Consider the following 14,407-nt stretch of genomic DNA (forward strand, 5'->3'; position numbering starts at 1 on the left):
AGATGATTTTAACTACGTAACCCCTCATTCTTTCTAGTGGAATAAGTAAACATGTCGTCGGGAAGAGGAAAGCGCGAGCCAGAAAATGGACGTTGCAACATTAATGTTGTGCAGCTCGAGGGCCTGGTATGTTATACATAAGTATCTTTACCTATATTAAAGCAAATTACATATATACTAGGATACGGAAGAAACATTTCCTTAGGATTATATGCCGCCTCCTCCTGGCCATATTTTCTTTGTATCGCCGCACGGTGTTTACAGATGTGGCTTGACTTAATGTATTTCTTTTTTATGTAATACTTTAATTTAAGATTAATTCTGTGTAAGAAATGGGTAATTGCTTACTATTGTGGCATTGGATATTCAAAGGCTCCATGGTTGTGACAGGTGTAAACTCCTGTTACATGACCTATTGATTTTCTCGTATTGGGAAATATTGGGTAAAATTATTGTTACGGACGGAACAACACTTTGAATAGGAAAAATTGTTATTCCTGTAGTAAATATTGTGTTTTCACTGAGTTTAACCTTCATTTCAATGGCAAGTAAAACAAAAACCCGTTACACCGCCTAAGAACGAGGATGTTTAGAAGCCTTTGTATATCAGCGGCCAGTTCCTCACTCGTTCATTAAAAATGGACATCAACTAACCTAAACTTTCCCCCTAACGTAACCTACAACCCGTGTCCTTACCTACTTATCTAACGGGGGGACTAACGCACTGTACCGACTAACGCCCCTCTGTGACCCCCCTTACACTGCCGTATTCTAAGTTATCCATAATGATATATGCATACACTCCGGTGATTATTTAGAAAGCTAATTGTTTTTGCTCTACCGTGTGCTTGCTTCACTTGCGGAAAAAGAAAAACATTGGTTTTATTTTACAATACAGTACTATGTTCCCCACATGATTTTAATGCTCTTATATCAATTATTACTAGTTCATTGGGTTTCATGATTAAATCTGAGGCGGTTGGTCAAAATAAAAAAGGTTGTTTCGTCCACCTCTATGAAATTTTCTAAGTCTGGTTTTGATTCGCATCATGACACGGGTAGCTCCTGCTTAGTTTCCAAACTTTCTCGATAGATAAAGCCCGTGTAGTCCCAGGCTAAGAATCGTTCATTTTTACAATTTAATGCTGTCCCATCAGTATACATTCTTACCCCTCTGTTAAGTTTGTAGTTGGTTGAGACACATCCTTCACAGTGGCATTTGATACTGCTGTTATAATTATCATGAATTGTTTGGTAGGGGAAAGGTCGTTATAATGGGTCGTTCTGTGAAGCCACGGCCATGTTACTGTATCGTAAAATTTCCTCCAAGCATTGCTTCCTGCCAGACTATAATAACATCCGTTGGGCGGCGCTCTGTTCACCCTTCAGCTGGTGGCGCAAGCTTGAATATTTATCGATGTTCGGACTTATGTTGTCGCTAATCCCAACATTCTACATTCTTAACCCCTTGTTAAGATTGTAGTTTGTTGGGACACGTCCTGAAGTTATGCCGAACACTAATTTTTTATATAGACAACCAAAGGTTAGTTTAGCCAACATCTAGTCAAGATGTTGTGGTAGATTAAGCCCGTGTCAAAAAATCCACCCGAACTAATCTTTCGTTTCCGTGCGCTTGTAGGCCTACTTTTGTTGGCTGTGTTATTTAAAAAAATTTTATCCTCCCCCCTCGACCTGAGATTGACCTGAACGAGGTCGGCCTATCCAATGCTAACCGCCGTAAAGGACAGACATGTTCCCTGTACAGTAGTTTTTCTTTGTGCGGTGTGGTTGAGTTTATTACTCATATAGATCAGCCTGATGCATTGAGGACGTTAAGGTTTTTTAGACCTACGGGACTTTAGCGACTACGAATATCAAGGTATTCCTGAGTAACTTTTTTATTATTACAATGTGGTTAAAATATAATTTAGAGTGCTGCCCATCTTATAAAAATTTACCCCTTTTTGTTATTACAATATGGTTAAGATAGAGTGCTGCCCATCACTTTTTTGTGTGTAGGAGAGAGACCTAGGAATGGGGTTCGGGGGCTTTCCCTTGGCTAGGGGTTGTGACCTGGGAACTAGTAGGTTAGGTGGGTTTGTGGTGTTTGTATGATAGCGACAGTGGTTGGAGATCGCAGGAGGCATAGGCCCCCTGTTAGGTCATTAGGAAGGTAAGGACACGGTATGTAGGTCAGGTTAGGGGTGAAGTTTGGGTAAGATGTCCATTTTTCTCGCACGTTAACGACATTCATGCGCTCAGTGGTCCTAGTATGTAGTTTGTTGGGACAAGCATTTACAAAACTAGTGAATTCATTATTTCTTTCTGTTAAACTTCCTGTGAAAAATTCGACTGGTGACGATTTTTAATCTATTTTCTGATGATCGTGACCCTGTCCTAGTATGTAGTTTGTTGGGACAAGCATTTACAAAACTAGTGAATTCATTATTTCTTTCTGTTAAACTTCCTGTGAAAAATTCGACTGGTGACGATTTTTAATCTATTTTCTGATGATCGTGACCCTGTCCTAGTATGTAGTTTGTTGGGACAATTATTTACAAAACTGGTGAATTCACTATTTCATTCTGTTAAACTTCCCGTTAAAAATTCGACTGGTGACGATTTTTACTCTACTTTCTGACAATTGCTACTCTGTCCTAGTATGTGAACTTAGTGTTTTGTGGGATGGTTGGAGAATAGATTCCTATAGCGGCGAACAACTATGAGTATGCCATTTCCTGGCGGGGTGGGTGGGAGGGGTGTGGGTAAACATGTCCTTTTTCTCGTGTTCTCCTAATAATAGGTGTTTTTTTGGGGGGTTGGAGTTTGGAGTCCAATAGCCCAAAAACGGTCATTTGCCGCTGTTTTAAACCATCATAAATGTTCAAAACACCTATAATTACATCGTTTTGTTTTTTAAGTGGTACATGCTGAGCTGCACACACTTACCTAATTGATTAATATTCCTTAGATAATTAAATTTTTTCAATATTAATCTTACCCGATGATCGTGTAGCTGTCAACTCTGTTGCCCGACAGAAATCTACGGTCGGGATACGCCAGCGATCGCTATACAGGTGGGGGTGTACACAACAGCGCCATCTGTGAGCAGGTACTCAAGTACTTCTTGTCAACAAGAACTCAATTTTTCCTCTGTCGTGCCACCGGCTAGACCTACTTGGATACGCTGTTGATTCTGGAGTTATTGTTCACGATTTGGTGATGTATTTGCTCTAGAGTTTAGCCTTCGCTATTCAGGAAGCTTTATCATTAGCTTAGCAAGCTTTTGGAACTAATTTGATTTAATTATTGGTGACGAAGAGAGTATGGACTCTCTTTCACTTTTAATGGCCGACCCTTCCCTTAGACGGAAGTGTTGGTGTCGAAGAGAATATAGACTCTCTTTCACTTTTTAGTCCCACCCTTCCCTTAGACGGAAGTGTGTTTAGGTTTTTGGTAATTTTGCTTAACAAAGTTATAGATTTATTTTATATCTCTCCGCCATTTATAGGCCTCTTCGATTAACTTCCATTTATTATAAACTTATAAAAATTAATTTTTGTTTGTTTATATGCGACCTTTCCTAATAGTAGGCGGTCCTTACTTGGAACCGAAGTTAATTAACATTGAGCCCGTCATATCGTTTTTCCTGTTAAGAATTTATGCTATTTTAATTTTAATGTTTTTGAAAGAATTTCTTTGATAGTCTCGTACTGTTTTCAAAGTTGAACTAACGTTTTGTTTAGTCTCCGCAGTTGTTGACGTTCAGAACGTTCAACTTGCGCTCTATCGTTACGATAGAGAGAGAGTATTTCACGGTTTCACGTTGCAGTAAGAGTAAACCGATTCTAGCGTTTCGTTCATTCTTTCTTAGCTTAAATGGTTTTAATTCTAATAAAGGAACTTTTTATTTGGGAAACCTTTCAGTTTTTTTCCTTTAACAAATAATATGTTTTAACGATATATATAATTGGGCTCATCTCTCAGGTTCTAAGTCAAGAGAGAGAGAGATAGAGACGGAGGGAGAGAGAGGAGGATAAACGTTTCGTTCAAGCGGGTAACGTTGTTCTCGTTTTTTGCTCTTCTCCCTAGTCGCTATAGGGGAAGAAGGTAAAACGTTTCTAGAGTTTTATTCTTGTTCCCAGGCTTTATGCGGTGAGAGATTTTAAACGTAGTTTATTTGATCTAGTGTTTAGTCTCTTTTCCAGCCACTGAATTCTTTATCTTTCATTATGTTTTTCTGTTACATTGTAATACTGTTTTCGCAATTACTACCTTTTAATGAAGGATAGGATTGCGTGTTTCAGGTACAAACCACTTAAAGTTTCGAGTTCAGTGAAATAAGTGCAAACAGAAAATCAAAAGTGATAAAGTGATATGCGCAAAGTGTTACAGTGTTGCGTTCGAGGGTTTGTCTGTTCGTGCCAGTTGTTCACCTAGTCCGATACCTCTTACAAGCTCCCAAGCCCAGGGGAGAAGTAATGTCGAAGGACTTATGGGTTCCACAGGCCTTGATCAACGAACAGACGTTTCCCTCCGTGGTTTCGGGTGTATCTACACACGTTGCCGACGTGATCACCCCACCCACACAAAGACGAGAGAGCCCATTTATTCCTCGTCTGCGGAAGAGGTTTCTCGCAGAAACCATGGACCAAATCTTGCAGCTTTTAAGTGCAAGTCGGTCCCTTCCGCGCAAGTCCAACGGCCTAGGTGTAGCCACTGGGTCAGTTCGGACTTGCTGCAGTACGACAACTGCACACCTCCCAAGAGAGGCAAGGTGGTACCGCAACAGGCAGTAACTCCGTCTGTTGCCGCACCAGCGGTTTTAGACCCTGTCACAACGGACAGTAGCTCCGTTTGTTGTTGTCTTTCATAGACCCTAGTGGTCCATGCTGCAGACTATACAGTCTCAGCTTGCTCCTTCATGCAGGAGTATCATGGTGGAAGGTTGACAATGCACCTGTTAACCTACAACCCGCCGAGGTTGTGCGCTCAGCAGATACTGCGGCTGCCTGCTCCCACCCTCCACCTGTGAGAGCTCCACCACCGATGCGCAGTCCACCCTGCCAGACGCATGTTCTTGCTGCACCATCTGCTAACATGCGTGAGCTACCGCATCAGCAGTGGGAAGGTTCTGTAGAGCTGCCGGGTTCCAGCACTATGCGGCATTCTCCGCAGCCCATGCAGCATGCTCTGCATACCTTACAGCATGCTCCGCATACCATACCGCATGCTCCTCAACCCACCGCAGCCCCTCCCACGCTCCAGCACTCTGCTTTTGTTGTTGCCAGCTCCCACACTCCGACTGCGGAGAAGGTTGACGATGCACCCGTGGGCCTACACCTCCCACGGTTGTGCGCCCGGCATGGCTTCCTGCTCTCACACTCTTGTTGTGAGAGCTCCTCCACCCATGCACAAGTCAACCCTGCCAGATGTATGATGACTCCCACACACAGAGCACTCCGTTGCCGTGCGTGAGCTACCACAAGCTGCCGTGTTTTGACACGGTGTGTCAGCCTCCGCAACACACTGTGGTTACCGCCACTCGCCAGCAGCAAACTAGTCAGTCAGGAGTTGAGGCTTCCCCACACAACTTTGGTTGTTGCCAACTCACAAACTGTCATACAGTTACATGACGTTGCCTTCTGGTCTGCTACTTATACACCAGTGCTGTATGTCCTCACGCTCCTGTTGTGGTTGACAGTTCAGTTTTTGACAGTTCACAGACTGTCAAGCAGTCTCATACGTTGCCTTCTGGTCTGCTGCTTTTGCACCAGTGAAACCCTCACTGAGAGAACCTAGCTTTTCTCGGATATGGTTCCTGTAGATGAGAAAGTGCTGTTCTCCCTCCTTCTGATATTCCCTTGAGGACTCTGTCATTTGGAGAGGAGCCTTAAGCTGCTTAGCCTCCTATAGACTTTTATTTAAGCATAACATGCTTCCAGGGAGGGTAATGGTTCCGCTTCAGTCGCTAACCCCGTCTGTTGCCACACCTGCTCCCATAGACCTTGGGCTTTGTTGCAAGACATGCAGTCCAAGCTTGTGTCCTCGATAGAGGATTTTTTACGGAGTCAGTGTGTCACTGGGAAGACGTTCAACAACCAGCAGAGGTGACTTTTTGTGACGCAGTGCGGCAACCTCAGCAACCCGATAAGGAGTTGTCTGTACTACCCAGACAGTCTAGACAGTTTCGGGTTGTCGCTGTACTTCCTCGCTTCCCCATGGTTGACAGTTCACAGACTGTGCAGCAGTACCATGATCTTGTGTCCGGCTCCGTCACGCATCCACCAGTGCGACCGGATTCAGCGAGTCAGACGTTGCCCACTCCGTTGCCGTTTCCTCATCAGTTTCGGATGAGGAACCCTCTGATGAGGACATGGCTGAACGAGAAGATCATTCCCCAGCCCTGCTATCCATCCAGAAGATGCTGAAGAAGGAATACGGCCCTGTCAGGCTGTGGATGAGTCTGGTTAGGACACTGTCATCAGTGGTGCATTTGGTGTCACTTGGAAGACTACACCTCCGTCCTCTTCGGTTTCATCTAGCTCTTCACTGGAAAAGGACAAGACGCTACAAGCGGTCTCGATCCCGGTTTCCGGAAGATAAGTCTGGTCTAACCTGAGGAAAGGACTTTATCAATCTTTTATAGGGTCTTCCCCTGACTGTTCAGACTCCCAACCACGTTCTCTTCTCAGACGCATCGGACGTAGGCTGGGGTGCGACCTTAGGCGGTAGGGAATGCTCGGGATTATGGAACTCGCGTCAAAGGACAATGCATTTTAACTGCAAGAAGCTTCTGGCAGTAAGTCTGACCTGGAAAAGCTTCAGGTCTCTCCTTCAAGACAAAGTAATGGAGGTCAACACGGACAACTCCCTGCTTTGATGTTCATCTCCTAGCAAGGAGGGACCTACTCTCTGACATGGTGCGAGTTCGCTAGTGACCTCCTCTCCTGTTCAACAGGTCTTGACTTTTCACTAGTAACAAATTTCTTCCAAGGCAACTTGAATGTCTTAGCAGTTTGTCTCAGTAGGAAGGGACAATAATTCCAACATATTGGACCCTCCACAGAGATGTATGCAAGAGACTTTGGGTCACTTGGGGCCATCCAACCATGGATCTCTTCGCAACCTCGATGTCCAAGAGGCTCTCAACAGACCCAGCAGTGGTTCTTTTAGATGCCTTTCTACTAGATTAGTCTCATCTAGATCTATATGCATTCCCTCCGTTCTAGTTTGTCAACAAGGTACTGCAGAAGTTCGCCTCTCACGTTGGGACAAAGTTGAACACTAGTTGCTTCCCTCTGGCCCGCGAGAGAATAACTTACCGAGGTACTTCGATGGCTAGTAGACGTTCCCAGAACTCTTCCCCTAAGGGTGGACCTGCTACGTCTGCCACGCGTAAGAAGGTACTCCAAGGCCTCCACGCTCTTCGTCTCACTGCCTTCAGAGTATCGAAAGACTCTCGAGAACTAGAGGTTTTTCGAAGGAGGCAACCAGAGCGATTGTTAGAGCAAGGAGAACATCCACCCTTAGAGTCAACCAATCGAAGTGGGGAATCTTCCTAAACTGGTGCAAGTCAGTATCCGTATCCTCGACCAGTACCTCTGTAACTCAAATAGCTGACTTCCTCTTATATCTGAGAAAAGAGCGATCTCTTTCAGCTCCCACTTTCAAGGGTTACAGAAGCTTGTTGGCATCAGTCTTCCGTCACAGAGGCTTAGATCTTTTTAACAATAAAGATCTACAGGACCTCCTTAAGTCTTTTGAGACCACGAAGGAGCGTCGTTTGGTTACACCTGGTTGGAATTTAGACGTGGTTCTAAGATTCCTTATGTTAGACAGGTTCGAACCACTTCAATCAGCCTCCCTGAAAGATCTCACCTTTAAGACTCTTTTCCTGATATGCTTTACCAGCTAAAAGAGTCAGTGAGATTCATGCCTTCAGCAAGAACATCGGATTTTCATCCGAAACGGCTACATGTTCTACATCTTGGTTTTCTAGCCAAACACGAGCTGCCTTCTCGGCCTTGACCAATATCGTTCGTTATTCCAAACTTATCGATATGGTTGGAAAGGAACTAGAAAGAGTATTATGTCCTGTAGAGCTCTTAAGTTCTTTTTTAAAAACCTTTATGAGGCCCGTCTGAAGCTTTATGGTGTTCAGTTAAGAATTCATCTTTGCCTATGTCAGAGAATTCTTTATCCTATTATTTTCAGACTGTTAATACGAGAAGCTCATTCCCTTCTGAATGAGGAAGACCAAGCTTGGCTGAAGGTAAGGACACACGAAGTTAGAGCTATCACAACTTCCGTGACCTTTTAATAAAATAGATCTCTGCAAAATATTTTCGACGCAACCTTTTGGAAATCTAATCAGTGTTCGCGTCTTTTATCTTAAGAATGTCCAGTCTCTTTACGAGAACTGCTACACTCTGGGACTATTCGTAGCAACGAGTGCAGTAGTGGTGGGGGCTCCACCACTACAATTCCCTAATTCCAGAACCTTTTTAATCTTTCTCTTGAAATATTTTTGGGTTGTCCGGAAGGCTAAGAAGCCTTCCGCATCCTGGTTGATTTGGCGGGTGGTCAAATTCTTTCTTGAGAAGCGCCTAGATTAGAGGTTGTGATGAGGTCCTTTAGTATGGGTTGCAGCCCTTAATACTTCAGCACCTAGGAGTCGCTCAGCATCCTAAGAGGATCGCTAGGCTCAGTAAGGAAGACGTACTTAAAAAGGCAGAGTAATGGTTCAAGTCGACTTCCTTACCAGGTACTTATTTATTTTATGTTTGTTATTTTGAATAACGGCTAAAATAAGATACGGGATACTTAGCTTCTTTGTTAACATGTATGCTGGTCTCCACCCACCACCCTGGGTGTGAATCAGCTACATGATCATCGGGTAAGATTAATATTGAAAAATGTTATTTTCATTAGTAAAATAAATTTTTGAATATACTTACCCGATGATCATGAATTTAAGGACCCGCCCTTCCTCCCCATAGAGAACCAGTGGACCGAGGAGAAAATTGAGTTCTTGTTGACAAGAAGTACTTGAGTACCTGCTCACAGATGGCGCTGTTGTGTACACCCCCACCTGTATAGCGATCGCTGGCGTAGCCCGACCGTAGATTTTTGTCGGGCAACAGAGTTGACAGCTACATGATCATCGGGTAAGTATATTCAAAAATTTATTTTACTAATGAAAATAACATTTTATTTGCAGTGAAAATTAGTTTAATTTCCAAAGAAAACTCGTAAATATTTAATATAGCTCATTATACCTAAATAAGAAAAATAAGTGTTAGTGATGTTCTGGTGCAAATTACTGTGGGAATCTCATATTTTTAAAATTTTAGAAGTTTTATTATCCTAATTTACAATGGAAGCAAACACAAGATCACCACCTAAACTAAGGTTCCATGCCCAACTTAACCTAGGAGGCTTATCCTTACCAACTTAGCTACCGGGGAGGGGGTTATCGCCTTAGACTGCTGTACCCTTGGATTACAATGAGACTAAGTCTCAACCCTGTGCTTGTTTCCAAACCAGCTTCATAATATCGTATTTCAGACACCGATAAACCTTTCGATTTTATTATCGCTGCGGACGGAAAAAGGTTTTGTACTTTAAAATAGATGTTTTCTTTAGAAAAAGTCGGTTTTCAATATTAATCTTACCCGATAATCATGTAGCTGTCAACTCCGTTGCCCGACAGAATTCTACGGAAGGGATACGCCAGCGATCGCTATACAAGAGGGGGGTGTACTCACCAGCGCCACCTGTGGCCAGGTACTGCAGTACTTCTTGTTGACACCACCTCAATTTTTCCTCTGTCGTGCTTCCGGCAAGACCTACATGGATACGCTTATAATTTTGGAGTCTTTGTTCACGGTTTTGGTGAAGTATTGCTCTGAGATTTCAGCTTTCGCTATACAGGAAGCTTTTCCCTTAGCTTAGATAGCTTTTGGATTAATTTTGATTTATGGTTTAACGATCTTTAGCTTTAAATTGGAATCCCCCTTGACTGTTCTCTGATTCAAGATGTCCGACCATTCTCAAGCTCCTCCCCAAAGACGATGTAGGACTTGTATTAGGCGGCTTCCGAAGGCCTCGGTTGATCCTCACACCGTTTGTTCCGACTGTAGGGGAAAATCCTGTCAGTTGGAAGATCGATGTGAGGAATGTGCCGGACTTTCGGAACTTGATTTTATTCGATTCCTTAAGTATACCACTAAGTTAGAGAGAGAGAGAGTTAGGAGGAGTTCGGCTCGCTCTTTACTTTATTCCTCCCCCCATGATCCTCAACCTTTTCCTCACCCTGTAGTGGCTACCCCCGAACCTACTATTAGTGCTCAGCCTGATATGTCAGATGTTTTACGTGCTATTCAGGCTTTAGGTGATAAAGTGGAGTCGGTAGTGAGTGACCACAAGTTCCTTTTGGCAGACGTCAAGGAACTTAAAGTGAAAAGTGCAGTGGGAAGTGGTAGTGCCAGTGCTGTGCCTAGTGCTAGTGTCAGTGTTGCGCGTGAGGATACTTCTGTGCGTGCCAGTCGTCCTCCCAGTCCGGGACCTCTTGCAAGCTCCCAAGCCCAGGGGAGAAGCAATGTCGAAGGGCAAAAGGGTTCGGCAGGCCTTGATCGGCGCACAGTAGTATCCTCAGTGGTTGCGGGCGTATCTTATAGAGATCGTCACTTCCACTCTCAGACGATTGAGCCCTTTAGATCCTCGTCTGCAGAAGATTTTTCGGGGAGGAAACGCTGGACTCAGGCCTCAAGACCTCTTAAGCGTAAAGTCCAGACCGCGCGAGTCCAACAGCCAGGGTGTAGCCATTGGGCTAGCTCGGACTCGCCGCAGTCATCAGGTGACTGCACGCCTCCTAAGAGAGGCAAGGTGCTGCCTCAACAGACCTCAACTTCTGTTAAAGCTATGCCTAAACAGACCTCAACTTCTGTTGATTCTAAGATGGCTTTGCTGCAGACTATGCAGTCGCAGCTTGCGGTCTTAATGCGTGAGTGTCAGGCAGAGAAGGTTAATACACCTCCTCCTGCGAGCGCTCCTCCTCCTCAGCGCAGTACAATCTGTCAGACGTATGAGGTTGAGGTTCCTCAAGCTACCTCCATGCGTGAGCTGCCGCGTTGGGAGTTGCCAGATACCAGCGCTGTGCAGCAACCTCCACTTTCTTTGAGGCAGGAGCCTCTTACCACGCAGCAACCTCCTCAACAATGGGGACAGGAACCTTATGCTTTACAACCTCCTCTACCCTTGAGGCAGGAGTATCTTGCATTACCTCCATCCTCGAGGCAGCAACCTCTTGAGGTACGACTACCTCTACCATCCTTGAGGCAGCCACCTCAACTCTCGCAGCAGCCACCTCCACTTTCCTCGAGGCGAGAACCTCAACTCTCGAGGCAAGCACCTCAAGAACCTCAACTCGTGAGACAAGAGCCTCTCTCTGCGCAGCCACCTCAACCCTTGAAGCAAGCGCAACTCTTGAGGCAGGAACCTCATGCTATGAGTCAGCCACCTCAACGCATGCATCTGCCACTTTCTCCTCAGCTTGAGCCTCTTCCCATTCATCTTGAACCGCAGTCTTTGCAGCACGAGCCTCATGCTTTACTACAGTCGCCTCTCACCACGCTTGCTCCTCAGACCTCCGCAGAACCTCCTTCATCCCAGCCTCAGGACTTTGTCATTGCCAGCCCTCATCCTCTTCAACAGAGACTTGAGGATGAATCCGCAAGTGCGCATGCACCCGCTCTTCAGGATTCTGCCATTCAGCAGACCGCTTTAACTTTACCTCTCGCTTCTCAACCCTCAGGTGATGAGGTTTCTGAGGATGAAGCTGCTCACCTGGATGATCCTTCATCTGACGTGGAGGAACCCAAGTCATTGCCACCCTCCATCGACTTTCGCAAGGTTCTGGCTCTGTTCAGAGAACTTTACCCGGATCACTTTGTGTCTGCTACCCCTCGCTCTCCTCCATCCGAGTTCTCTCTAGGCATGCAACCTGTTAAGTCTGCCTACACTAAGCTCGTCTTCGCTAGATCTTCAAAGAGAGCTTTGAGAATGTTAGGGGATTGGTTGCAGTCCAAGCAGCAACTGGGAAAGACGTCTTTTATGTTTCCACCTCCTAAGCTGACGTCTAAGGCGGGCGTCTGGTATGCCACAGGAGAGGAACCAGGCTTGGGGGTCCCTGCCTCTGCCCAGGCTGACTTCTCAAGTTTGGTTGACTCTCCACGAAGGTCAGCTATGAGACGCTCTAAGGTCTGCTGGACCTTTTCTGACCTGGACCACTTCTTGAAGGGAGTCTTTCGCGCCTTTGAAATTTTTGATTTTCTCGATTGGTGCCTGGGGGCCTTGAGCAAGAAGACTGCCCCATCTGACAAAGACTCGGCCATGTTGATCATGTCCTGTATGGACAAAGCAATTCGCGATGGTTCCGGCGAACTTGCCTCTATGTTTGTATCGGGAGTCCTCAAGAAAAGGGAACAGCTTTGCTCCTTCCTTTCCACTGGTATCACCTCTTGCCAAAGGTCGCAGTTACTTTTTGCTCCTCTTTCTAAGTTCCTGTTTCCTGAGGATCTTATCAAGGAATTGTCTGCGGCTCTCATTCAGAAGGACACGCATGATCTTGTGGCCTCTTCAGCACGGAAGGCTAAGATTGCTCCTTCAGTTCCTAGAACTTACCGCACCCCAGTGGCTGATACTCCTGCTACTAGATTTATTCCGCCCTTTCGTGGCAGAGCCCCCAGCCGAGGAGGTACCCGTCCAGACGGTCACAGGGGCAGGTCCAAGAAAGGTATCAAGTCTTCGAAAGGCAAACACTGACTCTCCTCCTCTCCAGACAGCTGTAGGAGCCAGACTCAAGATCTTCTGGCAAGCTTGGGAAAGAAGAGGTGCAGACGCCCAGTCTGTCAAGTGGCTAAGGGAGGGTTACAAGATACCATTCTGCCGCAATCCCCCTCTGACCACTTCTCCCATCAACCTCTCTCCCAACTACAAGGAAAAGGACAAGAGGCTAGCGTTACATCAAGAGGTGTCGCTTCTGTTACAGAAGGAGGCAGTGGTGATAGTCCGGGATCATCAATCCCCGGGCTTCTACAACCGTCTCTTTCTGGTGGCCAAGAAGACAGGAGGTTGGAGACCGGTGCTGGACGTCAGTGCGCTCAATGCTTATGTCACCAAGCAGACGTTCACTATGGAGACGACGAAGTCGGTCCTAGCAGCGGTCAGGCAGGAGGACTGGATGGTCTCGCTGGATCTGAAAGACGCTTACTTTCACGTCCCCATTCATCCAGACTCCCAACCTTTTCTGAGATTCGTTTTTGGAAAGGTTGTATACCAATTCCAAGCCCTGTGTTTTGTCCTAAGCACGGCACCTATGGTGTTCACGCGACTGATGAGGAATCTTGCGAAATTCCTCCACTTGGCGGACATCAGAGCCTCCCTTTATTTAGACGACTGGCTGTTAAGAGCCCCCACAAGTCGTCGCTGTCTGGAGAGTCTCAATTGGACTTTGGACTTGACCAAGGAACTGGGTCTTTTGGTCAACTTAGAAAAGTCCCAGCTTATTCCTTCCCAAACCATCGTTTACCTGGGAATGGAGATTCGGAGTCAAGCTTTTCGGGCTTTTCCGTCGGCCCCAAGAATCAACCAAGCCCTAGAGTGCATTCTGAGCATGCTGAAGAGGAACAGATGCTCGGTGAGACAGTGGATGAGTCTAACAGGGACCCTGTCATCGTTAGCCCTGTTCACCGAGTTAGGGAGACTCCACCTCCGCCCCCTTCAATTCCATCTAGCAGCTCACTGGGACAAGGATTTGACGCTCGAAGCGGTCTCTATTCCTGTTACCAAAGAGATGAAGACTACTCTCATGTGGTGGAAGAGCAACATCCTTCTCAAGGAGGGTCTCTCGTTAGCTGTTCAGACCCCCAATCTTCATCTCTATTCGGACGCATCAGACTCGGGCTGGGGCGTGACCTTGGACGGACAGGAATGCTCGGGGACATGGAACAAGGAACAGGAAACGCTTCACATCAATTGCAAGGAGTTGTTGGCAGTACATCTGGCCTTAATGAACTTCAAGTCCCTCCTGCTAAACAAGGTGGTGGAGGTGAACTCCGACAACACCACAGCCTTGGCATACATCTCCAAGCAGGGAGGGACTCATTCGAAGAAGCTATACGAGATCGCAAGGGACCTCCTCATTTGGTCAAGAAGTCTAAACCTCAAGCTGGTAACGAGATTCATTCAGGGCAATATGAATGTCTCGGCAGATCGCCTCAGCAGGAAGGGTCAGGTCATCCCCTCAGAATGGACCCTTCACAAGGACGTGTGCAACAGACTTTGGACCTTGTGGGGTCAGCCAACGATAGATCTGTTCGCCACCTCCATGACCAAGAGGCTC

At 45.9% G+C, this 14,407-nt stretch overlaps 1 protein-coding gene across 1 annotated transcript in view; it reads left to right on the forward strand.

The window, feature by feature from the left end:
- The window catches only part of eIF3h (eukaryotic translation initiation factor 3 subunit h), an 81,805-nt gene continuing 67,398 nt past the window's right edge, over positions 1-14,407 (forward strand). Inside the window, exon 1 of the mRNA XM_068381752.1 lies at positions 1-126. Within this exon, the coding sequence (XP_068237853.1) occupies positions 52-126 (75 nt within the window). The 5' untranslated portion in view covers positions 1-51. The remainder of the gene's footprint in view (positions 127-14,407) is intronic.

Source organism: Palaemon carinicauda, chromosome 10 (genome assembly GCF_036898095.1).
Source record: "Palaemon carinicauda isolate YSFRI2023 chromosome 10, ASM3689809v2, whole genome shotgun sequence".
Taxonomy (NCBI): Eukaryota; Metazoa; Arthropoda; class Malacostraca; order Decapoda; family Palaemonidae; genus Palaemon; species Palaemon carinicauda.